This window comes from Nomascus leucogenys, chromosome 21 (genome assembly GCF_006542625.1).
Source record: "Nomascus leucogenys isolate Asia chromosome 21, Asia_NLE_v1, whole genome shotgun sequence".
Lineage (NCBI taxonomy): Eukaryota > Metazoa > Chordata > Mammalia > Primates > Hylobatidae > Nomascus > Nomascus leucogenys.
The window spans coordinates 50,818,898-50,843,375 of record NC_044401.1 but is presented as its reverse complement, the minus strand read 5'-3'; the positions used below and the strand labels follow the sequence as shown (position 1 = coordinate 50,843,375).

Sequence of the window (24,478 nt, the reverse complement as noted above, 5' to 3'; positions counted from 1 at the left end):
ACACCTTAGATTACAAATCCTCAAAGGAGACCACTGGAGGCCGAGTTGAGACAGATAAGCTTTTGTTTTAGCTCCCTGATAGGTGGGTGAATATTTTCCAAGTCTCCTCTTTCACTGAGGGTAGATCTCTCCAAAGGTCCTGGCTTTGTGCCGGGGTCTCAGTACCAACTTGGGAAAGTACAAGGTATCTTTTCCTGTAGCTCTGAGCCATTAAAACCCAAGCCTTCGGCTACCAGATGCACAAACATCCCCCCTCCCATTCCTGCTGCCACCCCATTAGAGAAGCCCCAGCATCACCGGCACTCATCCTGCTCGTTTTCCATTTCTCTTTATTTTTTGAGTGGAAATGCATTGCATTTATAGGCCCATTTGTGGAGAATTGATGTCTTTTTCTTTGGGAGACAATATTGAATCTTCCAGTCAATGATCACAGTATATTCCTCCATTCATTTTTATCTTCAATTTCTCCTAAGAACACTGTGTACTTGTATGAGAAAAAGTCTTATACCGCTTTCATTAAATGTATTCCTAGGCATTTAAAGTATGTTAAAGCTACAGAAATTGGATTTTTTCAAATTTCATTTTCTAATTATTTGTTCCTTGCGTAAAAATATACAGTTCGTTTTATATTCTGAGCTTAAAAAATTTATTTTTAATTCTTGTGGGTATATAGTAGGTGTATATATCTATAGGGTAGATGAGATATTTTGATACAGGTACACACTGCATAATAATCACATCAAAGTAAATGGGGTATTCATCACATCAAGCATGTATCCTTTGTGTTACAAACAATCCAATTAAACCCTTTTAGTTATTTTTAAATGTACAATTACATTATTATTGACTATAGTCACCCTAGTGTGCTATCAGATACTAGGTCTTATTCATTCTTTCTATTTTTTTTTGTAAAAATATGGAACACTTCACAAATTTGTGTGTCATTCTTGCACAGAGGCCATGCTAATCTTCTCTGTATCATTCCAGTTTTAGTATCTGTGCTGCCTAAGCGAGCACATATTCTGAACTTTTAAATTCACGTATTAATTCTAAGTTTAGCCATAGATTCTTTTGGATTTTCTATATAATCATATCACCTGTGAAAATGACCGTTTTATTTCTTACTTTCTAAACTTTATGCCTTTCATTTCTCTTATTTGCCTTATTGGACTGGCCAGACCTCCCTTACAAAGTTGATGGGGTGATTACACAGACATCCTTATCTCCTTGATACTCTCACTCGCTTCATTTCTGATGCCCCAGGTTTTCCTTACTTTCCCCCTCTGTGATGCACCTGAGCATTTCAAAGGAGTTTGAAGCTGGAAGGTTGTCTGGTCACCTGCTGGGCCCTAGTCCCCCTGCAGCATCCCTCGTTTTGCACATACCTCATTTTGTGGGGCTCTGCCTGAGTTAAGGGCAGGGTTCAGCCTGATGGGGCATGTTCTGGTTTCTCCTCTATGTGCTGACAGAGAGGGGAAGGAAACTCACAGATCCTGCAGCAGCCATGCCCTGTGCACACCACCACATTATCTCATTCCACCTCATTCACTTCTCACAGTGGCCTTGGGAGGAGGTAGGTGCTGTGATCGCACCCATTTGACAGACGAGGAAACAGGCTCAGAAAAGGGAGGTCTTTGTCCAAAGCAGCGTCCACCAAGAGCTGGAAGCAGACCCCAGGCCTCTTTGCATATTCTACCCTGTGCTTGAGGCCCCATCGACCGGGTTATTTTTTTCACATTCCTCATCTAAGTCTCCTTTCTCAGTACTGGGCTTACACGGGCAAGAACAATTGCCAAAGTGAGAAGGGACACACCATCAAGCTGGTGGGCTCCCTGCGCTGCCTCATGGCTCAGCCCTCCTGGACACCTTCTGCTCCTTCCTCAGGCCTCGTCTGAGCCCGCACATGCCCCCGCCTGCCCTTGAAGAAGGGCTCTCCTGCCACCCCAACCTCTGCGGCTCCAGCTTAGCCTAGTGTTAGCAGAAGAGGCTCAGGGGTCAGCCAGGCCTCAGTAGAGATCCTGGCTCTGCCATTTGCCAGCTGTGGGAACTTCGCTCTCCTCCCCAACCTCACACCCATGGAAAGTGAGACTTGACCCAGCGGCCCACGCGCCCTCCCATCCTCAGCGGCAGCGGGAGAAAGGATGGGAGAAGGTTCGGTCCCCACAGGTGGCAGAGGCCACTTCCCCCACTCTGCTCCAGCCAGGTCTTTTTCATGAGGGGAGGGTCTGATTAGGGTTCAGCCAGGGCTGGGTCAGTCAGAGTATGAGTGGCCTGAGTCAAGGTCAGGACTCAGTCTGGGCCAGGGTCGGGGCTCAGCCAGAACTGGAAACAGGGCTCAGTCTACGGGAGGTGTCTCAGCCTTCGCACTATGGGTATTTTTTGCCAGATGATTCCCGTGGTGGAGGCTTCTCTTCTGCATTGTAAGAAGCTGAGCAGCATCCCTGGCCTCTAACCACCAGATGCCAGGAGCATCTGTGGCAAACAAAAATGACTCCAAACATTGCCAAATGTGCCCTAGGGGAACCACATCGCCCCCAATTGAGAACCATTGCTCTATAGTCAGGAGGAGACTCAACCTGGGTCAGGGGCGGGGCTCAACCCGAGTTAGGGGAGGGGCTCAACCTGGGTCTGGGCCAGGCTCAGCCTGAGTTAAGGGCGGGGCTCAGACTGAGTTAAGGGCGGGGCTCAGACTGAGTCGGAGGTGGGGCTCAACCTGGTTCCGGGCCGGATCCTGCTGAGTTGAGGGCGGGGCTCAGCCTGGTCCGGCCGGATCCTGCTGAGTTGAGGGCGGGGCTCAGCCTGAGTTAGTGTTGCTGCTCAACTTGGGCCTACGGAAGCCTGAGAGTGTTCCCACCTGCAGCTGTAACCACTGAGAAAGGTCCAAGTCGCCAACTACCGTGCTCCGCCAGACCAAGGCTGGGCTCTCTTTGCTTGCCAGCAGCTGACAAATAACAAATCAAATAGCAGTTAAGCCAGGAATCATTTCCAGGTCCCCTGGGGTTGGGTCCTCAGCAGCTCCGCTCATTCCCCTTCCACCTCCAGTTCACATCAGCCGCAACGGATTCAGGCAACACCCCATTAAGTATAATGCCTCCCATTACGGTTTCCTAATACGCACTTCATTTAGATTCAACAAGATGTTTCTGAGCTAATAAAATCAAAAAGACTGGGTTCTATCAACTGTGTGACAGTGAATGTCTCTGGTATTTTATGAGGGCAATTCTGGAATTAAAATATGTCTTATCCTGTGCAGATTAGATTCTGTCCCTGGAAAATCCCTCTCTCTCTCCAGCTGTCTTGGGAAGACCAGAGATAAGCTTGCTAGCTCCAGGTTTATGAATCCTAAGAGGAGAGTGGGGGAGGGAGAAGGATTATCTCTTAAGGAAAGGATAAGGAAGCCAAAGCCCAGGTTCACCAAATTCAGAGCAGTGGAATCCCAGAGTGGATGTGGAGCTGTGAGCCCTAATTGTAAAAACAAGTCAGAAATTCAGACGGGGAGGAACAATGGAACCCCCAAAAGCTGGATGCTGAAGCACAGGGTGCCTGATGTTGGCTAGCAAAGGGGAGGACCCATGCACTGGGTCTCTGTGGTGCCCTCCAAGTTTGTCTCTGACACTGCCTCTCTTCCCTTTCCTTATCCCAATATTCAGATTTTGCTCCAGTGCACTACCAGGTGACAAACTGGGTTACAGTGACACCTTAGGGACAGCGGAGGTGCAAGAGTCTGCTGGTCTCAACACCGAGTGGCCGCAACTCCCTTCCTGCTACAATTTTTGGCTGGTTTGGGGTTCAGGCTGTGAGCCATCTCTTTTCCCAGCTGTCAGAGACTTGACTGTGTGCTACAGAACAAGTCATACTACTGTGCGCAAAAAGTCAGTGGGCAGCAGGCGAGGCCTCGAGAGACCTCCCTAGGGAATGCATGTGCATCTCAGGGTGTGCCGTTGGTGGCCTCTTGTGGAAGTCAAGAAGCCATTCTTGATAGGCGAGTTGCCAGATGAGAGGTTTCTGAGCACTCAAGATCCCCCGGCATAGTCAGAAAGGTGCCCGGAAGGAATGCTGCAGTGTTTGCTGATGCCTATTCAGAGGGGACATAGGGCCTCTCTTTCACAAACATCCTCAGATGGGGGGGAACTGAGGCAGCATCCAAACCAAGAATCAAAATAGGGTTAGAATTACCAATTGGCTGTGTGACTCGAGCCTCCATTTCCCCCTCTGAAAAATGGGGGTGTCTCTCCCATGGCTGACTCCAGCTGGCCAGAGCTTGAGAAGTTGAGGGGATCACTTTATTTATAGAAAACCCCTTGGGGGTTCAGACCCTAGGCCCCCTCCTCAGAGAACATGCTTGCTCTCTCTCACTCTCTCTTTTTTGTTCCAGGACCTGGTAATTACATGCTTAGAGATGAAGCCTTTTCAAAAACATCTTTCCCACCACTTTTCAGCTGGAAACGTGCATAAAAAACAGAGATATTTTTATCCATGTTTTTTTTTTTCCCTGTCTCCTCCTTCCAGCAATGGGCAATTATGAGCTTTTGCCTTCAGTCAATCGTCCTGTAGGAACTCGCTTCAGAGGAAAATTCATTTCCGCAGTGGTGCCAGCCAGTCCCGGCAAATGTGGGGTGTGCAAGTCAGGGGAGGAGGGACAGAGGGAGAAACGTGCTTGGAGCTCAGACCTGTACACCTGGTACTCAGGCCCACGCTGCAGCCGGGGTGGGTGGGCTTCTTTTTTATTTTATTTCTCTTGAAATCATGGCTAATTTGCCTTCATTATCTCCCGCTCTCTGGGGCCCCAGGGGGCTATTGAGCTTTGACAAAGGGAAAAGGAAGTCAACTCCTTGCCAGGCTGCCTTCGCCAGGGTCCTGCCTAAGCGGGGTGGCTGGAAAGAAGCATGGGGGAGTGGGCGGGACGACAAAGTCAACCGGCTTTGACTGCTGCCCTGTTCTGTGAGCCTCCTGGAGGGAGGACTCAGCATCTCAAAAGGGACCACTGAGAAAACAAATGCCCAGAGGCTCCACTTGGGGCAAACAGGACATGATTTGCAGGGACGGTGAGCTGTCAGCCAGGACCATGCCAGCACACCAGGACCCTGGGTGCTGAAGAGGACCCTGGGCGCTAAGCACTCCACCAAGTGACGGTCCAGACCCGGCCAGCTTTGCTCCACCGTGGAAGGGATTGTTGATATGGTGGGAAGGGATTGTTGATATGGTGGGAAGGGAGGGATAGGCTTTGGAGTCAGTCCAACTTGAGACTTTGATTCTAAATCGGCTGCCAACTGGCTAAGGGATCTGGGACAAGTCACTTCTCTCTGAGCCTCAGACTTCTCCTCTGCAAAATGGGGGTACTGGTGCCCACCTTATGGGTTGCTGGGAGGAACTGTGGGGAAGTGTGGACAGAAACCATAAAACATGGCGGTTCCCTCCCTGCCTGCTTCCCTCACCTTGTTGAAAGGTTTTCCTAGATCAATCATGATGACAGCTCCTAGTGATTAAGTGCCAGTTTCTGTGCTTCCTAAGCATGATCTCATTTAATCCTCACCACTTTTGAGGCGGTATAATCATGATTCTCATCTTACAGATGAGGAAACTGAGGCACAGAGAGGTTAAGTGATATCCCATGATAAAGGGCAGGGCCAGGGTTTGAACCCAGGCCTACTGAGGCACAGAGAGGTCAAGGGAACTGCCGAGGGGCACAGAGCTTCTAAGTGGCAGAGCCAGGATTGAAGCCCAGGCCTTCTGGCTCCCTAAGGGGTCTGGCCCTACCCTCTGGGCACCTTCCTGCCTACTCCCCCATCCATGCAAGCCTGGAAGTTGCTGTAATGCCTGCAGCCCCGGGGCTGTTCAGTTCCAGGCAGAGCCCCAGCTCCTTTGGGCATTCCTCCCTAGCCACTGAGGGCTGGAACAGGCCAAGGGCTCAATGGAGATGCCTCAAAGCCAGTTACAGGCTGACCTCTGAATGACAGTTCCAATCCCCACGGGTGACAAGCCTCCCAGGAAGCCCAGCTTCCAGAGGGAGAGCAGCATAGAAAGATCAGATAGGCTCGGCAGAAGCACATTTTTCAGGGAGACAAAAAGAAATGCATCAATAGATTTAAAAATTTGAAGCCTCATTCATTTGTTGCCAAGGATTGCAAAGAAAAAAAAATAGAACCTTAATAAGTAGCACCCAGTGTTGGGCCCTTCCCTGGGCCAGGCCTGCTCTAAGCACTTTATGGATGCTAAGTCAGTTAACTGTCCTAAGAACCATAGGAGGGAGGCTCACCGATTGTCCCCAGTTTACAGATAGGGAGCCTGAGGCCCAGAGAAGCCACTGAGCTAGTGAGCTGCAGAGGCACCTGGAACCCAGGGCTCCCTGACCTCACAACAGACCATGCCCTGAACCCTCGGCTCTGCTCTTTCCCTCCAAACAGGAGGGCAACAGACCCCAAATGAGAAGCACCAGGGCACTGGGAAGGTGACAGCTCCAGTACCCCAAGAGCCCCTGAGTTAGGGCTCAGGCACTCACAGGCTGGGTGCATCAGGGCTAGCAGGACCCATGGCATCACCTGGAGAGGCCGCACCCCCACAATCCTCCTCCACACAGGGAGAGGGGCTCCTGCCCAGCAGGCCTGAGCCACACGCAGGCCAACATCCCACCATGGGAGAGCGGGGGCACAGGACCAATTCGGGGGTTGGCCTTCTGCGTTCTGGGTCCTGCTCCCCTGCCCCACTCTAAAACCAGCAAACTCAAGGAGCATGACCTCAAAATCAGGGTCACCCACAGAACCATTCAGTTTCCCACTGGTGGCTGCCTGCAGTCACAAGAAGACTGAGTCCAGATCAGGGAAAGTAGAAGCAGAAGTCCTCACCACAACTAGTCCTCGGTCCCCTGACTTCACCTCCTGATGCTCGCCCTGGCCGGCTCCATTCCAGCACACTGCATTTTCTCACTTAACCCTCATAACCACACTGCCACTTGGGCACTGTTATTCTCCCCATTTTACAGCTGGGAAAACTGAGGCACGGAGATGCTAAGTGACTAGTTCCTGGTTACACAGCCAGAAGTGACAAAGCTGAGATTTGACCCTATGGGCCCACCCCACCTTGGAAACTGCACTCTAAATGGAGGTGAAGCCTTCCTGGCCTGGGCATATCTGTCCTTTCGACCCAAGGCCCACCAGACTCACACCCCACTAGGGCCTTTGCATCAGCTGTTCCCTCTGCCCACAAAACTCTTCCCCAGACATCATCAAAACTCCCCTCTCACCTCCTTCAGGAACTTGTAGAAATGTCACCTCCTCAGGGGGGCCTTCCCCATCCGCCTGTTTGAGCTTACACATGCACCCTGTACCTCCACACCTCCTCTCCGCTCCCTCCCTGCTTCATGTTCCTCTGGGCAATCAACACCATCTAACTGTTTACGACTATTTTTACTGGGATGTCAGCTCCAGGGGGCCGGGCTTCTGTCTGTCTGCTCACTGCTGTGTGCAGCACAGACAACATTGTCTGGCATGTAGTACATGCTCAGCAAATATTTTTTTAATTCAATTCCCATTTACACATTAGGAGAATGAGAATCAAAGAGGCGGAATGAGTTTCTCAAGGTCAGAGACTAGGAAGAGACAGAGCCAGGATGCAAACTCAGGTGAAGGATCCCCCATGGCCACAGCCCCTGCTGTGGAGTAGGAGGCCAGGCCTGCCTGAGGAGTCTCAGAGCCAAGGGGTAGGCCTGGTGGGGGCCCCTCGGAGGAATGGGCAGCCCAGGGCACGGCAGGGGGACCTTCACACATGTGCACCCATACCCACTGAGACTTCCCTGCCCCCAGCATGGCAGCAAGTGCCTGCTCAGACCTGGCAGGCCCAGAACAAAGATGTCTTTGTGGCTGCGGAGTCAGAGCAGGCCTCCTGTCCTCAAGGCAGGAGAGTGAACATGGAGAGGGACTTCCTGCCAAAATCTGTGTTCAGGCCTACTGTGTGCCCCAGCCCTGGCCAACTGAGACAGGTCACGATCCCTTCCTGCCAGAGCTCTGGGGTTAGTGACAGGAAAACAAGACTCCCTGGAGCGAGACTGGACATGCCCAGGGTGTGGGGCCTGAGAAGGGACCCACCCAGAGTCCATCAGGAGCAGAGAAAGGGCACAGGGCTGCCTGGTCCACAGAGCCCAGCTCCAATCCTGGCACTCACTGAGGCACACTGCCAGTGGGCTGACTTCTCAGGGCTGCAGTCTTCTCTGCCAAATGTGGAGGTATATGGCTGCCATCACCAGCTCCAGGAGAGGCCACATGACCAGGCCTGGCCAATCAGAGGCTCAGTGATCCATCAGAGGTGGGCATGTGACACAAATTGGACCAATGAGAGCTGTTTCTGGGGCATTTGCTGGAACTACTGGAAACAGGCTCTCTTTCCTTAGGGATGACTGAGCTGGTTGACCATACGTTTGAAGGTGCCAGGAACTCTCAAGGAGAGGAGAGAGTCTGCCTGGAAATGAAGCTCACTAAAGTGAAGCAGAGCAAGCTACAAAGAGACCCAGAGTCCTAATGATGTTAACTGAGCATCTGGATCCCACTGTGCCTGAAGCTCCATCTTTACACTTTTTGGAAGAAGAGCCTTGGTGCTGATGCACACTGAAGCAAGTGTGATCATGAGGTTCTGTGATCTGGGGAGGAGACCTAGGGTGGGCGCTACAGTGGTGAGGGTAAAAGTCAAGTAAGTCATCAGAGAGAGAAAATGTCAGAGAAGTCAGGAAGGGTCTTGAATGCCAGGCTCAGGAGCTGAGCAGATTTGAGTTTTGGCAAGCTTCCTCCCATGGCAGCAATGGGGTGGAGGCCAGGAGGCCAGGAAGGAGACTGGGCAAAGGCCCAGGCAGTTGATGCTGAACCTGGGCCGAGACGGAGGTCATAGGCCCATGAGGAGGGGGAGACGCCTCCCTGGCAGTGCCCCAGGTAAGGTCTCCAGGGCACTGCTGCCTTTGTGGCCCTGACCACAGCAGACCAAGGTGACCCCATTCACCTGGGCCTTGGGTTGAAAGAACAGATGTGCCCAGGCCAAGAAGGCAGAGCCTCCTTTTACAGTGCAGTTGCCAACGATGGGTGGACCCATCGGGTCAAATCCCAGCTTTGTCACTTCTGGCTATATAACCTTGAACAAGTCACTTAGCATCTCTCTGCCTCAGTTTTCCCAACTGTAAAATGGAGAGAATAACAGTACCCAAGTGGCAGTGTGGTTATGAGGATTAAATGAGAAAATGCACAGAAAGCTTAGAACAGAGCCTGGCCCAGAGGAAGCTCTCGACAACAGCCAGCTATTATGATTATTAGTGTTATTTTTTCTGGGTCGCTAAGGCTGGGTCCAGAGGTGACCTGGCTCTGCTCATTGCTATGGAAAGGGAGGTGGGAATCAAAGTCCACTGGGCCCTCAGAAGCAGGGCTGGGGGCTCTGCTGTAAAAGTCATCTGGGTGTCAATCCCAGCTCAGCCACTGCCCTCCCTGAGCCTTGGTTTCCTCCTCTGTCCACTGGGACCACAGTCCCTGCCCTTGGAGCTGTTGTGCAAAGATATGTCAAAAGCGTGGGAAGAAACCAGTGAGGCAACCCCAGGGCAGTGAATGCAGTATGTTCTGGTCCAGGCCCCAAGCTCCCTCTTTGGAGGAATAAGGTGAGCCCAGGCTGAGGCTGGAGAGAGAGATGGAACAATCGTGTCTGCCCCTCCCCTGGGTCCCAGCCTCAGCACACCCAGGAATGTGGCAGCTGTGATCCCCCATCCCACACATTCCCAGAGCCCCAGGGGCTCACCAGTCAGACCCCCAAACCAGAGTTTCTCCTCCTGCTGAGATCCAGCCTCTTGCCCACCTGTGCCGGCACAGGAGCTCCTCACCACCACCTTGCCCATGGGCCTTGGGCTGTCACCCCTCTGGGTTGGACACTCACTCCCACCAGGCAGCTGTGCAGATCCTGACATTGGGCAAAAGGCTTCGCTCACACCCAGATGGGACCAGCCTTCCTCCTACAAGGTTGAGCACTGCCCTCGGAACCTCCAGACCCGCCTGTTCTGCCTGCCTGTGCTGGACAGCCCTGGGGGAGGCTCAGCCATCCTGCTGCAGGACAGTGGCCAGGGTCAGACAGACAGCCCCAGCAAGTGTCCTGCCCCACCCTCCCCAAGCCCTGGCTCTCCAGGGAGTGGCAGTCCCAGGTCTCAGCCATCCAGTCCCCTCTCTCTGGGCAGCAGCTCCAGAGGGATCTATGTGTTCAGCCCCATCACTCTGCCCACAGACCCCCCATTACGTACCCGCCTCTCCAGGGGTCTCCCGGCTGAGCCCACACAGCATGTTTGCTATTGTCTCCCCTGCTGCCCACCAACTCCCTCGGGAGCCACGCTGCTTGGCCCTCCCTCCCCTCCCCAGGGAGGGGCTGTGGGAGGGAAGCTCACAGCTCCCACTGGCTGGGCACCGAGTCCACCCACTGCAGCGGGCGGCTCTCTGCTTAAAGGGGACATGGCTATTGTCAAGGCTGGCTCCAGGACAGGGTCCAATATGCCCCACCCCTGCAGCCTGGGTCTGGACAGGGGGTCTTTGAAGGTGGCATGCCTGGGGCTTCCTCTAGGACTCTCAGGCAGAGAGAGAGCCTGCTCCTAACTTGCCCTGGGACTTTGGCAGACGACTCTGCCCTCACTAGGCATCAGTTTTTTCATCTGGAGACAGGGAACAGTGCTTTCCAAACTTTTTTTTTTTTTCCTAAGTGGCAGATTCCAAGAGAATTTGCACAGAACCCCAGGACATAAGCTAGATGAAGCACAGACGCTTTGACTGCATGAACAATGCCAGGGCATCTCTGCAGGTCTCAGCTTAGAAACCCTTGAGCCTGGAGACCCTCCAGAGCCCTCCCACCAATGTTCCAACTACCTCTCCTAGGTATCAGTTTTCTCTCGGTAAGATGGGACTTAGGGAAGATGAATCCAGCAGCCTGCCACATGGAGTGGCCACCCAGCTTTTTGTGAAGACCAAGTGAGCTGGGTGGAGGATCTGCCCGCCTCTGGGCTTGATAGGCAGGGCCAGTTGGTCACAGGCTCCGGCCACACCTGGCAGGCTCTGCCCCATCCCAGACCCAGCTGGGCCTTAGCCTTGCACACTCCTGGGATTCCTCCACATTGGCTCAGGACTGACCAGGCTGATCTTAATGGACCCCCGAGGCTCCTCCTCTACCTGTCCGTGAGAAGGGGTGGCAGGCTGCACCCAATTTCCCCTGCCCTCCATCCCACCAGTGTGTGCTGGCACCAACTGAGGGTCAGACACCAAGAAGGGTGGGGTGATGGTGACAGGGCACTGAATGGTGGGTGTCAACAACCTGTACAACTGCACAGTGCATCTGGCAACAGAGAACCAGACAGACAAGTCCTGCCTCCCATGGAGTTCCTGGCCGCGTGGGAACACACGAGCCTCATATTTCTTCCATGTGTCCTGCAGCTAGTGGGAGAGGGCTGCCTGGTAGTTAGGGACCCGAGGCTTCTTGTGGGTTCCCTCCAGAACAGTGACCCCAGCATGGAATTTAGCCACAATTCCTGGGCCGCCCACATTGGCTCCTGCCAGCCCAACACTAGTGGCATCTTTAGAATAATCCAGGTTCTAAATCTGGGGCAGGGCTACTTGTGCCTTTGTATCTGCAAACTCAAGACCCTGCCCTGTCACCCACTTCCCATGGTGCCTTCCTCTTTGGGTGACTTGAGATCTGTTTCTGGGGAAGGGTCCAGGTGCCAGGCAAGTTTCCCTTGACCAGCAGTGATGCCAAGGTCTCAGCCACAGGGTGGGTGGTGAGGGTCAGGTTGCAGAGGGAAGACCTGAATTTAGTGGACATTTGCTGGACGACTCAAATCATGCAGGGACGGGGGTACATGCACTCAATTTGGCCACCGGTACCCTGGCAGTGGTCAGGGAGAGGCTCGCCATGAAGACCCTGACCTTCACCAGGGCACAGAGGCCACTTTGGAGCAGTCTTAGCTTCAACCACGCAGGAAGGAATGCATGTGAACTGCTCTAACAGATCCTCACTCCACTTGCCTCCATTCCCTCCATCTACAGCCTCTTCAGTCAGGGAGGACAGGCGCATGGCACCCAGGCAGTTGGAGTTAGATCTGCCCCTTCTTTCTCCCTCTTTCTCCTTTTTTTTTTGTGTGTGTGTGTGTGTGTGTGTGACACAGCGTCTCACTCTGTCACCTGGGCTGGAGTGCAGTGGCGCAGTCTCCACTCACTGCAACACACTGGCTAGGCTCAGATGATCCTCCCACCTCAGCCTCCCTAGTATCTGGGACTACAGGTAGGCACCACTGTGCCTGGCTAAGTTTTACATTTTTTGTAGTGATGAGGTTTTCGCCATGTTGCCCAGGCTGGTCTCAAACTCCTGTATCTGCTCCTTCTCAAAACAAAATTTGCTCTCCATACAGGTGCATTTAAATGAGTGATTAAGATTGGCAATTGGAAGCCTTGCCACATTTCTGTCTCTCTCACTGCTCCTTTGGAGTTTACTTTTGTGGACCCCCAAGCTCCTGGAAATGTCATGCCATGGATTATGGGAGAGCTTCTATGTGGCGTTTCTCTGAGTGCCTGCCATGCTATGCAATGTAGGACCAAGACACAAAGAGGCAGATGGGAAACAGCATCTCCCCTTTGCCCTCTGTCTTCGACACCCTACTGAGCACGTTTTCATTTGATTTTATCCAAGTGCATGTTCAGAAGCAATTATTGGTCCATTTTGGAACAAGACAGAATTTAAATAACTAACTTGGCACAGAGAGGTTAAGCAACTTGCCCAAGGTCACACAGCTGGTAAGGATGGAGCCAAGTTTCACACTCAGGAGGCCTGGCACCAGCACTGCTATTCTTAATGGCACTGCTATGGGCCTCAGGATTTCAGGGATTTGTAAAGCTTCTGGGTGTGCAGAGGAAGAGGAATTAGCTCTGTCTGGGAGTCCACTGAGAAGGGTTTTTTAGACTGACTTTGAAGGATGGGAAGGAGTTTGTCCACGAAGGAAAAAGCCATTGCATGTGTGTGAGTCCATGGCCGAAATCCCACATGACTAAGTGAGGAGACAAAGAAGGAAACAGAGATACAGCCAGGCCCGGGGTGGTCTACTAGGGTCTCGCTCCTCCAAGTGCGGTCTGAAGACCAGCAGCATCTGCATCACCTGGAGCTTGTCAGACACGCAGCTGCTCGGGCGCCGCCCAGGCCTGCCAAATCAAAAGCTGCATGTTAAGAGGGTCCTCAGGTGATGCATATGAAGTTTGAGGCGCACTGTATTGAAGAGTTTGTCTTTCATCCTGCAGGAAATGGAGAGCTAAGGACGGCTGTAGTGCAGCGGGGTGAGACAGCTTTGCAAGCACCTCAAACATAGAGTGCAGGCTGACAGTAGGTGACAGAAGGATTTCCGTCTGGGAGGCGGCCTAGGAATGAGCAGCAAGGGCTCCTTCTAGGACATGAGAGGAGGCAAAGCTGCTGCTTGACCACCCTCCAAAGACGATCCTTCTTGTCCAATGCTGCCAACTTCAGGGAAGCAGAGGAAAAGAGGAACAGATTGCCTGGGCATGCAAGGTGGCTGGAAGCCAGGCCTGCCAAGCACCCAGGCCACCAGGGGCTCCTGAGGACAGCATCTGACTGCTCCATGTTTCAAATGCTGTGGGTGACACGTGAGGGGGACTGAGCAGCCCAGGGGAGATGGCAGGGCCACTGAGCTGGCAGGCAGCCCCTCTTTGGTCAGGAGGGGCCCTGACACTTCCATGTCCCCAGGTTTGTGAGACAATTGGAAGATGGATTCCTGTGTGATCGGGGCACTTGTCCAAATCTCTCTGGACCTCAGCTTCCTCGGGTGTAGAATGAGAATAATAACATCTACCCCCTAGGGTTGGGAAGACCACGTATTAATGAAACAGAAAGCGTTCATCCACCCACTTCCCTGCCAAAAGTCTCAAACTAACGCCGCCAAACAGGCCAGAAACAGAATTTCAAGGGAGCTAAGCACACAGGTCAGATATGCCCAGGTTCGAATCCCAGCTCCACCACCCACAAGCTGTGTGACCCTGGGCAAGTCACATCTGTCTGAGATTCACTTGCCCCTTGTGAGGAGTGAGGGTGGGAGACCTTGGAAGGGTTTTGCAAACTCACGGTCACCACATGCTCTTCCCAACGCAGGGCCAGGCCTGCAGGGCCCTCACATTGTCTCTCAGTGGGGGCACCACTGGCACTAGAGTTGGGGCATTCTGCTTGTGTGAGGCTGCCTCTCACACTGCAGGGTTCCTAAGACCCCTAGCCCCTCCCACCCAGAGGCTAGTGGCCACTGTGGTTGAGAACCAAGCCCATGCTGCGCAGATGGGAAAACTGAGACCCAGAGAGGGCCTTGTCGGGGGTGCCCCACCAGCACAGCGAGGGCCTGGACCCAGGCCTCCGTCCTTCATCTCAGACTCCAGGGCTGAGTCCGTCATGACACAGGCGAGCCTTGTCCTGAGCCCACCAGGGGCCCTGAGTGACAGCCGGAAATGAAGTCTGGGTGAGAGGGAGGCAGCGATGGCAATTCAAGGACAAGAGAGATAAACCTTTATTGCTCTGGGCTGTCAGTTGCTTCTTCCTCCGACCCTCCTCCCTCCACCCCAGGGGCCGGGCCAGGACAATTGCTCCCTCCCTGCCTGGTCCTCTCAGAACCTGCATCTTGTTGTTAAACATTTCAGCCAGGTAGGCATTATCGTACCCATTTTATAGATGGGGAAACTGAGGCTGAGTCTGGGATTCCACCAGCCACAGGGGAGGGGCACTAGGTGACCCCCTCTTAGGGGGCGCTGTTTGGTCTTGTCCCCACTCTGTCCAAGGTATCCCACATCTCCCCAGCCCTCACGGCCCCTCACCTGACTGCAGGGAAGGCTGGGAGGAGCTTCAGGGGTAGTGCCACCCAGTGGGCTGCCCCAAGCTGTGGGCCTCAGACCCACAGAGCCTACCAGCCTACAGGAAAACACGCAAGGCCATAGGCCAAGGAGGCTCCGACAGCCGCAAGAGCAAAGCATGGCAGCCGTGTGGACAGGCTCAGGAGTGGGGGTTTCCAGAATGTTGGGAAGAGCCACCGTTCACATAATCGGAGCAGAGACTCCACGCACCAGGCCTTGTGACCAGCATTTTACACACATTTTCTCATTTCATCCCAGGAACATCTCCACTTCAGAGATGAGGAAGCCAGGGCCCAGAAAGGTGAAGCCACTTGCCCTTAGGCAGAATGTCAAGGGGAGCCAGGGTTTGAACCCAGGCCTGCCTGACAGCATCCCCACCCAGTGGCCCCGAGAAATGCACACACCGAACCACTCTCCAGAGCCCAGGCATGTGAAGACAGAGTCAGGAGGACCAATGCAGCCAGCCAGAGACAAACACATGTTGAGAGGGGCTGGGAACCCCTGACTGGGCAGGGTCAAGTCACCAGCAGGCCAGGGGCCTGGCCACGGATGGGGCAGCTCCCAGGGGCTCCCTCTTGGGCTCCATGCTTCCCTTGATACCCACAATAGCTTCCCTCCTGGAGGAGAGGACATGGGAGCACAACTGTACAGTGGGCCTCTCTGAGCCTCAGGTTTCTCCTCTAAAATGTGGATGATGAAGTTGTCTGTACTAACAAGGTCTTTGTTGAGAAGCTCAGTGAATGAGCAAAACACCTAAAAAACTATAGCATGTGGGCACAGGGAGACGGCCAGCATGATCATGGCCCTGCCCTGTCTCTATGGTCACTCATTCACTCGGAGAATATTTACTAAGCACCTACTACCTTCCAGAGGTCAGCTGGGCCAGAGGTTTCAGCAGTGAACAGAGCAGGCAGACCCTCCTTTCTTAGAGCTTCTGGTCTAGGGAGGACCAGAGATCCAGCAAGAAAACCAGACGGACAGACGGAAGGCATTCGAGATGGTCCTGAGGGCTGTGACAGACACAGTCACGATGTTGGCACAGAGAATACAAGGCAGGTGGTCAGGGAGAGCCTCTCAGAGTAGGCGACTTTTAAGCTGAGCCCCAGGTCTCCTTCACCAGCATCTTCACACCCTGTAGGGACCTGTGGGTGAGGTAGAGGGAGGGGAATGCTCTACAGTAACTGCCTGGAGCTGGATGAGAAGGCACAAAGGGAGGAGGAGGTTCCAGGTAGGCCGACCAAGCTTGGGTACCAGGAGCAGCTGAGGGGCAGGTGTAGCTAAGGCACAGAGACAAGGTTGGCTGAGGCCAAGGAGAGGAGGTGGGATTCTGTTGAGTGTGAGGGGAGGGTTTTTAGCAGGGTCGTGGTGTGACCTAACTTCTATTTTGCAATGACAACTACTGGGAGTGGGCTGCAAGGGTCAGGATGGCACGGGGGTGAGGGGTCTGAGGGAGGAAATGGGCCAGGCACTTCAGAGGCGGGAGATCTGCAATCCAGGTCCCTTCTGCTCTCAGCCTCATTTTCCCCTTCAGTTGAGCATCAAAGCTCCTCTAATGACAGTCAACAGGGCACGTTTGAGGAATTGCCAGTGGGAGAGGTCAGAAAGCATGGAGTCAGGATGTATCTTGATGCAAAACAGGAAGAAAAAGAAAAATGGGCACCAGCTATAAACAGGCGAGGCACAGAGCATGGATGGCAAATGGCCCCAAGTTCAGGCAGAGGCATCCCAACTAACTGTCACCAGAGAAGTGAAAACAGAAACAGCAAGCTCTCACCTGACTCTCCTCAAAATGGCAAATGCTAGAAATGCAGACAAAACCAAGATCTGGTGAAGATGTGGGGAGATGGAGATGAAAAGTCACAGCACAGCTGGTGGGGGGTAAACTGAGGCAGCCACAGTGGCAGCACCTGGTAGTGTTAGGAGAAATTCCATGTCTGGCCACCTGTGTCCCAGCACCCTCACTCTTGGAAGTTATTGCAGAGTAATTCTCTATCCCCTACCCAGGTCCCTAAGGGGCATGAACTCTTGAGAATGTTGGTAAAGGTGACCTGGGACTCCATCCTAGGGTAGGGGACAGGTAACGTGGTGACTGCACACCATGGAGTGTGACACAGCAGTTAGAGACACAGCAGTTAGAAGTGCAGCCACATGAACGGATCTTAGAAAACCTAGTGTCACATTAAAGAAAGAAAGGAGTGGAGAAAGGGAGGGAGGAACCATGGAAAGGAAGGAAAGAAGAGAGACAGAATGAGATCTACCCTGTGGTATCATTTGTGTATTGAAATGTGGTGTCATTATGTATTGAAAGCAGACACATAAAGCACTATCTATGCTGCAAGGGCACACACAGACAGAAAGACCTATTTCACCTATTTCAAGTGCAAGTTTAGAGGGAAGTAATTGGGGGTGGGGATAGGGCATGAAGGAGAAGAAATAAGATAATACAGAGCCAGATCCGACACTGGGATGACCCAGAACCATGTGTGCTTTGAACTGAGAAATTTAGCTCAAGCTTTGGAACTTGGAGTTAAAAAATTAAAAATAAATAGGTGCCTCAAATGGCATGTTAGAAGTTGGAACTCTCTCCTGAGGATGCTGCTGGAAGAGTTTGGAGGGAGAGAGGGATAGAGTCAGCGAAGTGTCTTAGAAAACTGACTTGAATGGGTGCTCAGAGCACTCCTGGGTGAGGGGTCGGGCCTCGCTGTCTGTCCACCCTCCCCATCCTCCTCCCCTCAGGGGCTGCTCTGACTGTCCACCAGCCCTCTCTCTGCCTTCCTAACAAAAAGCAAAACATGGAAATAAATGAACAAAGCTATTGGGGCTCAGCTCCAGGAAAAAGCAGCATTAAGCATCCAATCTCAGGATGCAGTGGCCCCTCCCTGCCCTGTCCTAGAGACAGTCTTGGGCTCGGACTCAAGAAACCCAAGTTCAAAGTCCAGCCACTGCTCACACAGGGCCTACTGTGGGCCAAGAACATTACACATGTCTAAATGTCAGCATCTCTTGTAAAAGGGACTACACCCAAAGAGGATCTGCCACAAACCCACCCAGAACAGAGGCAGGGATGGTCAGAGGAGGAGTCCAGGGAAGCTGCCGGTGGAGGCGGTGTCTGAGCCACGCCTTGAGGGACAAAGAAACTCAACACTCAAAGGTGAGGTAGGCAGGGACTTCCAGGGAGAGGGCACAGCCTGAGCAGAGGGTGGGAAGTGGGAAGGAAAGGCACCACCAAAAGGGGCCCTAAAGAGCAGGTGGGCTGGCTAGGCACGCAGGGCCGGGTTCTGCAGACACAGTTCTGCAGAGAAGAGAGGGCACTGAATCAGGGCATTCCTGGCACTGTATTGTGGCATTCCTGGCACTGTGACCGGCCATGTGGATGACATTTAGGAAGGAGCTGGCTCTCCGAAGGCCCCTCAGGTGAAGACACAGAGAGCTTGTGCAGCTGTACACAGGCCAAGCTGTCAGGAGCAGTGCACGGACCTCCGCACCCTGGAGTTAATGCAGCGACTCCCCCTTGTGGCTGGTAATCAAGGCATGAGGGCGGTGGATCAAGCTTTGGGAGGGGTGGGCACAGCTGTCATCCTGTGCCTGTGACCAGCTTTGGTCCCAGGGTCAGCCTGTGGCTAACATTGTGCCCGGAGTCCCACCACCCACCCATGGATCAAGCATGACCCTCCGTCCAAACGCAAATGCCTTAGAGAGAAGGAAAGGGCCAGCATTTGCTGAGCGCCTACTGGGTACGCAGCACTTTATGTACACTGTTTCATGGAATCCTTCAAGAGTCCTATGGGATAGACATTGCTGTTCCCATGCTACAGTGGGAAAATGAGGTCGAGAGAGGGGAAGGGGCTTTGGTAAGGTGGCCCAACTAGGATGGACAGACATCCAGACCGTGAGAACCAGGTGCTCCCTCCTCGAGCCCTTTGCACAGACTCTTCCCTTTGCCTGGAATGTTCTTCCTCACTTTCATCCTTAGAGTCCAGTCTAATACCCTCCACCCAGAGGCCCACCCTGGCCATGTGGGGTGTGTCTCCTTTACCTCCCTCAGCCTTTCCTCCAATGCCTTTCCTCTTGGCCCTTCCTCCACCTGTTCTTTTCCACTAAATGGGAGATCCACAGCTGTCTTGCTCACTGATTTCAACCCCATGCCCAGGGCAGGGTTGTGCACACAGTAAGTGCTACACAAGTGTTTCCAGAATGAATGAATGAGAAATACATGATGAATGTACATAATCTCTGAATTGCCTTATTGGAAAGAAACCAGCAATTCATCCCTTCTAACACTGTAGTTCAATGCAGAATGCAGGAATCCTCCCTGCTGTCTAGCACAGCTTGTACACCCCCATAAATGCGAGCTCACCACCTCTGAGCAGCCCATCCTATTCCTGAACAGTTGTAAGGGGTAAGAGTCACTCTGTTATCCCAGCTGCAGCCTTCCTCCCTATGGCTCCCCCTGGTCCCACACCATGGCCTCTGAGCCCTGGCAGGAGAGGCCACAGCTCAGTCTGGATGTGGCTTCAGTGGAGACCCAGTGTGTGGCTGAATACGGTGGTGGCCATTCACCCCATTATTCTGGGGCCACCTCCTGGGGGGCTCCCCCGACCAGGAAGAACAAACCATCCTCCCAGATGCCACAACATCTGACCATGCTGGACAGACATCCTCTATGCCCAAGTGGGGAAACTGAGGCTCAGAGAAAATGGGAACATAAGCCTCTAATAATAATAATCCCGGCTGGCAGCCACCCGGCACCCTATGGATTTCATACTACTTCTCACCTCCAGGGGCGTTTACTTCAGTCCCATGAGGCTGGCTGGGATCATCAACCGTTTCATTTTACAGACAAGGAAACTGGAGCCCAGAGACAGCTCAGTTCTCTGGCTCCAAAGCCTTAAATCACAGTTCAATTTACACACATTCTCAAAAGGGCTTGGTGGACGTGGTGATCACCAGATTCCGTGTCCTCATGGTAGACTTGAATATTGAAAGAGAACCCTGGAGCTGTGGACCCACGGTGGACCCTCAGGCAGGGTGAGAACATAGGAAGGGCCATCCAAGGACCCCAGGCCACCCAGCTGAGAATATGACAGAGAGATCGGCAGAGGTATCGGGGTGGGAGCCCCGCAGGGTTTGGGGGTGGGCCCTGGCAGAGACCACATGTTTGAGGACAGCGCTTGACTCTGGGATTTCCAGGTCAGTGCCTGCTGCCTGGCAGCTGAACCCCCTGTGCCCCAAACTGACCAGCTCTCTCCAGCCTCCCCGCCTCCCATTCCTAGCACCAAGTAGCAGAGCCAATTCCCACCTCTGAGCCTTTTTATCACCATCCTCCAGGAATGCCCTCTTCCTAATCCCTGTCTGCCAGGCCAAGTCCTACAAGCCCTCCAAGACTGCTGCCCCCAGGAAGCCCTCCCGCTGGCTGGGGCCTCATCTAGGGCTCCAAGCCCTCAGCACCTCTCAGTCCCACTGTGTGTCAACTCACTGGCCGTCCCACACTCTTCCTTTCCCATCTACCCCTAGAAGAAGACACCAGTGTGGTGATGAAGCATGAGGAACATTACAGTATGCCACCCTCCCGGCAGCAGCACTGCTGGGGCCTCAGAGGGGCCCTGAGTTCAAGTCCTAGATCTACCTCCACCTCTGACTGGCTAGATGACCTTGGGCAAAACCAACCTCTTCTCCTCATGTATAAAATGGGAGTACATGCACAGCTGTGGGAGAAGTAGGGCTTGTGGTCTTTGGGGGCTGCTTCAGCTCTGGCCTCAGCCAGCCTGGAACCCCTTTACCTCCATCCCCAGCTTGAATTCCAAATGACCCTCGGCTGCTTACAAACCCCAAACAAACCTTCCTCAACAAACCCACTCTGCACGTGGGCACCGAGACACAGCGGCAAGCAAGGATCTTGCCCAAGGTCATCCTACAGGGACCCCAGCAGCCCCAATTATGTGGCTGTTAGTGGCTGCTGGCCATGTGCCCCGTTTTGCCCGCCCACCTGCCCACCACATCTGCTTATGAGTCACCGTCACCTCGGCCAAGATAGCAAAATGTGGGAACCAGAGAGCCAAGGTTGGCCCAAGGGGAGTGAGTGGGCGGGAGTGGGGAGGCTGCAAGGCTTTCAGGCCTGGGAGAGCAGGGCCGGGGGCCCAGAAGGGACACTGAGGCCAGGAGGAACACGGACCTGCCAAGGACCCATGAAGAGTCGCGATCAGCCTCTTGGCTGATGGAGGTGCTTTCCGCTCCATCTGACCATCTCCCCAGTGGGTGGGGAGACAGGGCTAGGAGCCTTCACAATGATCTGGACAATTAAGACAGGCAGATGGTCCTGCTGGACTGAACATTCAAGCCGACAGACGGAGACAATGCCGGGACCTGAGCTGAAGAGATCAGCATGCATTCCAGAGGGAGACACGCACAAGCAAGGCCAATGTGCAGTTGGGGCATTCAGGGAGGGGCCCTGGCATGTCTGTCTGCTCTGCCTGGCTCAGACCTCCCCAGGCCCTGGGCTCCACTCTGGGCTCTGCTCTGCAACAGGGACATACAGCGGATGGGGTGTGGACGGAGGTGACAGCCAGGTGGAGAGCGGGAGGATACTGTCCTGTGGGGAGCGGGGCTCATTCAGCCTGGAGCAGGGAGACTTGTGGAGAGGCATCGCTGTTTCTGCAGGGCTGTCCCGGGTCAGGAGAAGCAGAGAGAAGGCAGAGGACTTGGGGGAGCCTGGGGAAAGCAGAGCAGCGGCCATATGTTGGGAATACAACCGAGGGGTCCCTTGCACCCAGCAGGGGAGGCTGAATAAGCTGACCGTGAAGGAACACCCCCGGGGTGAAATGTTTGGACTTGGAAGTCAGGCGGCCTGAGTAGTCTCATGCTCTACTACTTCTTTCCTAGGTGTATGACCTTTGAAAGTAACTTTGTCTTTAAGCCTCAGTTTCCTCAACTGCAAATGGGGCAATTTAGTTCATAACCCACAGGCCTGTTGCAAGGGTGAGAAAGTATGTGGCAAGTGCCTGGCACACAGCAAGTGCTCAATAAATGCTTGGGAAACAAAGAACAGATCTAGAGGTTCACTCCAGGCTGCCGGGATTCTGCAATTCCAGGATGAGAGTTTACCCTTGTCTTTTTGATTCAAAAAAAAAAATTACCTGGTCTCCGAGCCACCATAGCTGATCTGAAATTCTGGTGCCCCCAGGCATGGAGGAGGGCAGAGGCTTAGGAGTGGGGCACTGGAGAGAGAGGGCTCATTTCCACGCTGGGAGTCAGATTTGAGGCCCTGATGTGGCTGCCAGGAGAAATGCCAGGAGCCGGATGTGGTGGCGTGTGGGAGGCCAAGGGGAGTCTCATTAAGGAGCAGGAGGAGGGAGTGAATAATTAATCACAGATGGGCACCACGGAGTGGGCACAGGCAGACAAAGCTCAGGAGGGCAAGGACAGGGGTTTGTGTCTGTCTTGTTCCCTGTTGCACCCCAAGGGCCTAGAACAATACCTATGACATAATAGGTGCTCAATAAATATTTGTTGAATGAGTAAATGACACAGGATATTCTCCGTCGATTCTGCCCACCCTACAGTCCTGGCTCCTCACCTCCTGCCTGGGCCCCAACCAAGCCTCCTTCCTCCAACCCCACCTATGGTCTGCAGACCACAGCCAGAGCTTATTCTTTTCTTTCTCTCTCTCTCTCTCTCTTTTTTTCTTTTTTGGCACAATCTTGGCTCATTGCAACCACCGCCTCCCAGGTTCAAGCGATTCTCTTGCCTCGGCCTCCCTGGTAGCTGGAATTACAGGCATGCGCCACCACATATGGCTAATTTTTGTATTTTTAGTAGTGATGGGGTTTCACCATGTTAGGCAGGCTGGTCTTGAACTCCTGGCCTCAAGTGATCTGCCCACCTCAGACTCCCAAAGTTCTGGGATTATAGGCGTGAGCTACCATACCTGGTCCAGATCCTATTCTAACACTTGAAGCAGTCCTCCACTCTCTCCTGCTCAAGGACCATCCATGGCTCCCACTGCCCCCAAGACAGGGTCCAAGCTCTACAGCCCTTCACCTCCTCCACCCTGCCTCCCTCCTCTCCCCACACCCTTCTTGCTGACCAAGGCTCTCATGGGGTCTTGAGGCAGATCTTTCAAGCCTCCAGGCATTTTCTTTTCTTTCTTTTTTTTTTTTTTTAGAGATGGAGTCTCGCTCTATCACCCAGGCTGGAGTGCAGTGGCACGATCTTGACTCACTACAACCTCTGCCTCCCGGGTCCAAGCTATTCTCCTGCCTCAACTTCCCAAGTAGCTGAGATTACAGGCACGTGCTACCACGTTCAGCTAATTTTTGTATTTATTAGTACAGATGGGGTTTCACTATATGTTGGCGAGGCTGGTCTCAAACTCCTGACTCAAGTGATCCGCCCACCTCTGTCTCCCAAAGTGCTGGGATTACAGGCATGAGCCACCGTGCCTGGCCACCTCCAGGCATTTTCATGAGCTGCTCCCCGCCTTATCTACCTGGCAAACTCCTACTCATCCTTAAATACCCAGCTCTGGGAGTCTCTTCTGACCTCTCTCAAGCAAAGTCATTGCTTCCTTCTAGAGGCAATAACTACACCCTTGAGTCTCAGTTTGGAGGACATGGGAGGGGTCTCACATGGCCATGTGGCTCAGGGACCTCCGCCCAAGTATTCACAGACTGAGAAACCTGGGGGCCTTACCCAGAAAAGATGAGCAACAGGACAGCCCATTAAAATAATATAGGCTGGAAATGGAGAAATGTTACCCAGGCATTTTTTGAAAAAAAAGATTTGGAAGAAGAAGACAGAAGAAACACCTTGCCTTCTCCCACATCTCTTGGATGCTTCTCCATGAGGTTTCATTTTCGTGAATGTGCAGGCTCACTTCATGGGCAAATCAAGTTCCTTGTGCCTCCCTCAGTGCCCTCCGTGAAGGAGTGGAGAGGGGTCCGGCAGGAGCCTGGCTCAAGTCTGCGCACAGTGTGTCCTCAATCAACCAGGCTGAGCCCTCCTTTTTCCTTTGCTTATTTTCTATTAAGAGCTATGCTGGCCCCAGATGTGACTGCCCTGGGGACAGTGGTGTGTGCATGGGGAGAGGAAGTTAAGTGGTTGGGTCACTAAGGGGAAGATGGAATTAAAAATTCCAGGAGTCTACTGTGTGTCCCAAACTTCCTCAATTGGCACTGCAATCTCAGAAGGGCAGTTTTTCTTGGGCTCACTTCAACAGGGCTGGAAACTGAGGTTGAGTAGCCGTCCAAGGCCACACAGGGAGTAAGAGCCAGAACAAGATTTGAACCCTGGTCTGTCTGGGCCAATACAAGCATTTCCTGCATCTCCAAGATGCAGAGCCTGATCCACAGCATTTAGTAGGCTGCTCTCCAAATCCTGGGGAAGCTCAGATCAGGAGCCAACCCAGGATTTCATCTGTCCCTCCAGCCTGGGAGGATCCCACTGGGCTCTTAGGGTCTGTGGACCTGAACAGAGGACAGCAGCCTCAATGGGGGGAGGGAGTGTCTCCTGCGGGGGTGGTCTCAGCACAGGAGTCTCTGGCCAGACCCAAGGAGAAGCCTGCTCCTGATGTTCTCCAGGCACCAGCTGCTCTG

The 24,478-nt window shown here is 53.3% G+C and overlaps 1 protein-coding gene and 1 non-coding gene across 3 annotated transcripts in view; both read right to left on the bottom strand.

Moving 5' to 3' along the window:
- The window catches only part of GRIP2 (glutamate receptor interacting protein 2), a 114,063-nt gene that overhangs the window by 41,080 nt on the left and 48,505 nt on the right, over window positions 1-24,478 (bottom strand). The window contains exon 1 of one of the 2 annotated variants that reach the window (XM_012502238.2): window positions 10,256-10,355. The exons of the other annotated variant lie outside the window; for it this stretch is intronic. Within the exon in view, the coding sequence (XP_012357692.2) occupies window positions 10,256-10,295 (40 nt within the window). The 5' untranslated portion in view covers window positions 10,296-10,355. Of the gene's footprint in view, window positions 1-10,255; window positions 10,356-24,478 lie in introns of those variants that run through there. 2 annotated transcript variants of the gene reach the window in all.
- LOC115832235 lies at window positions 911-1,017 on the bottom strand. Its single transcript, XR_004027661.1, has one exon. It is a non-coding gene; the product is annotated as a U6 spliceosomal RNA (small nuclear RNA).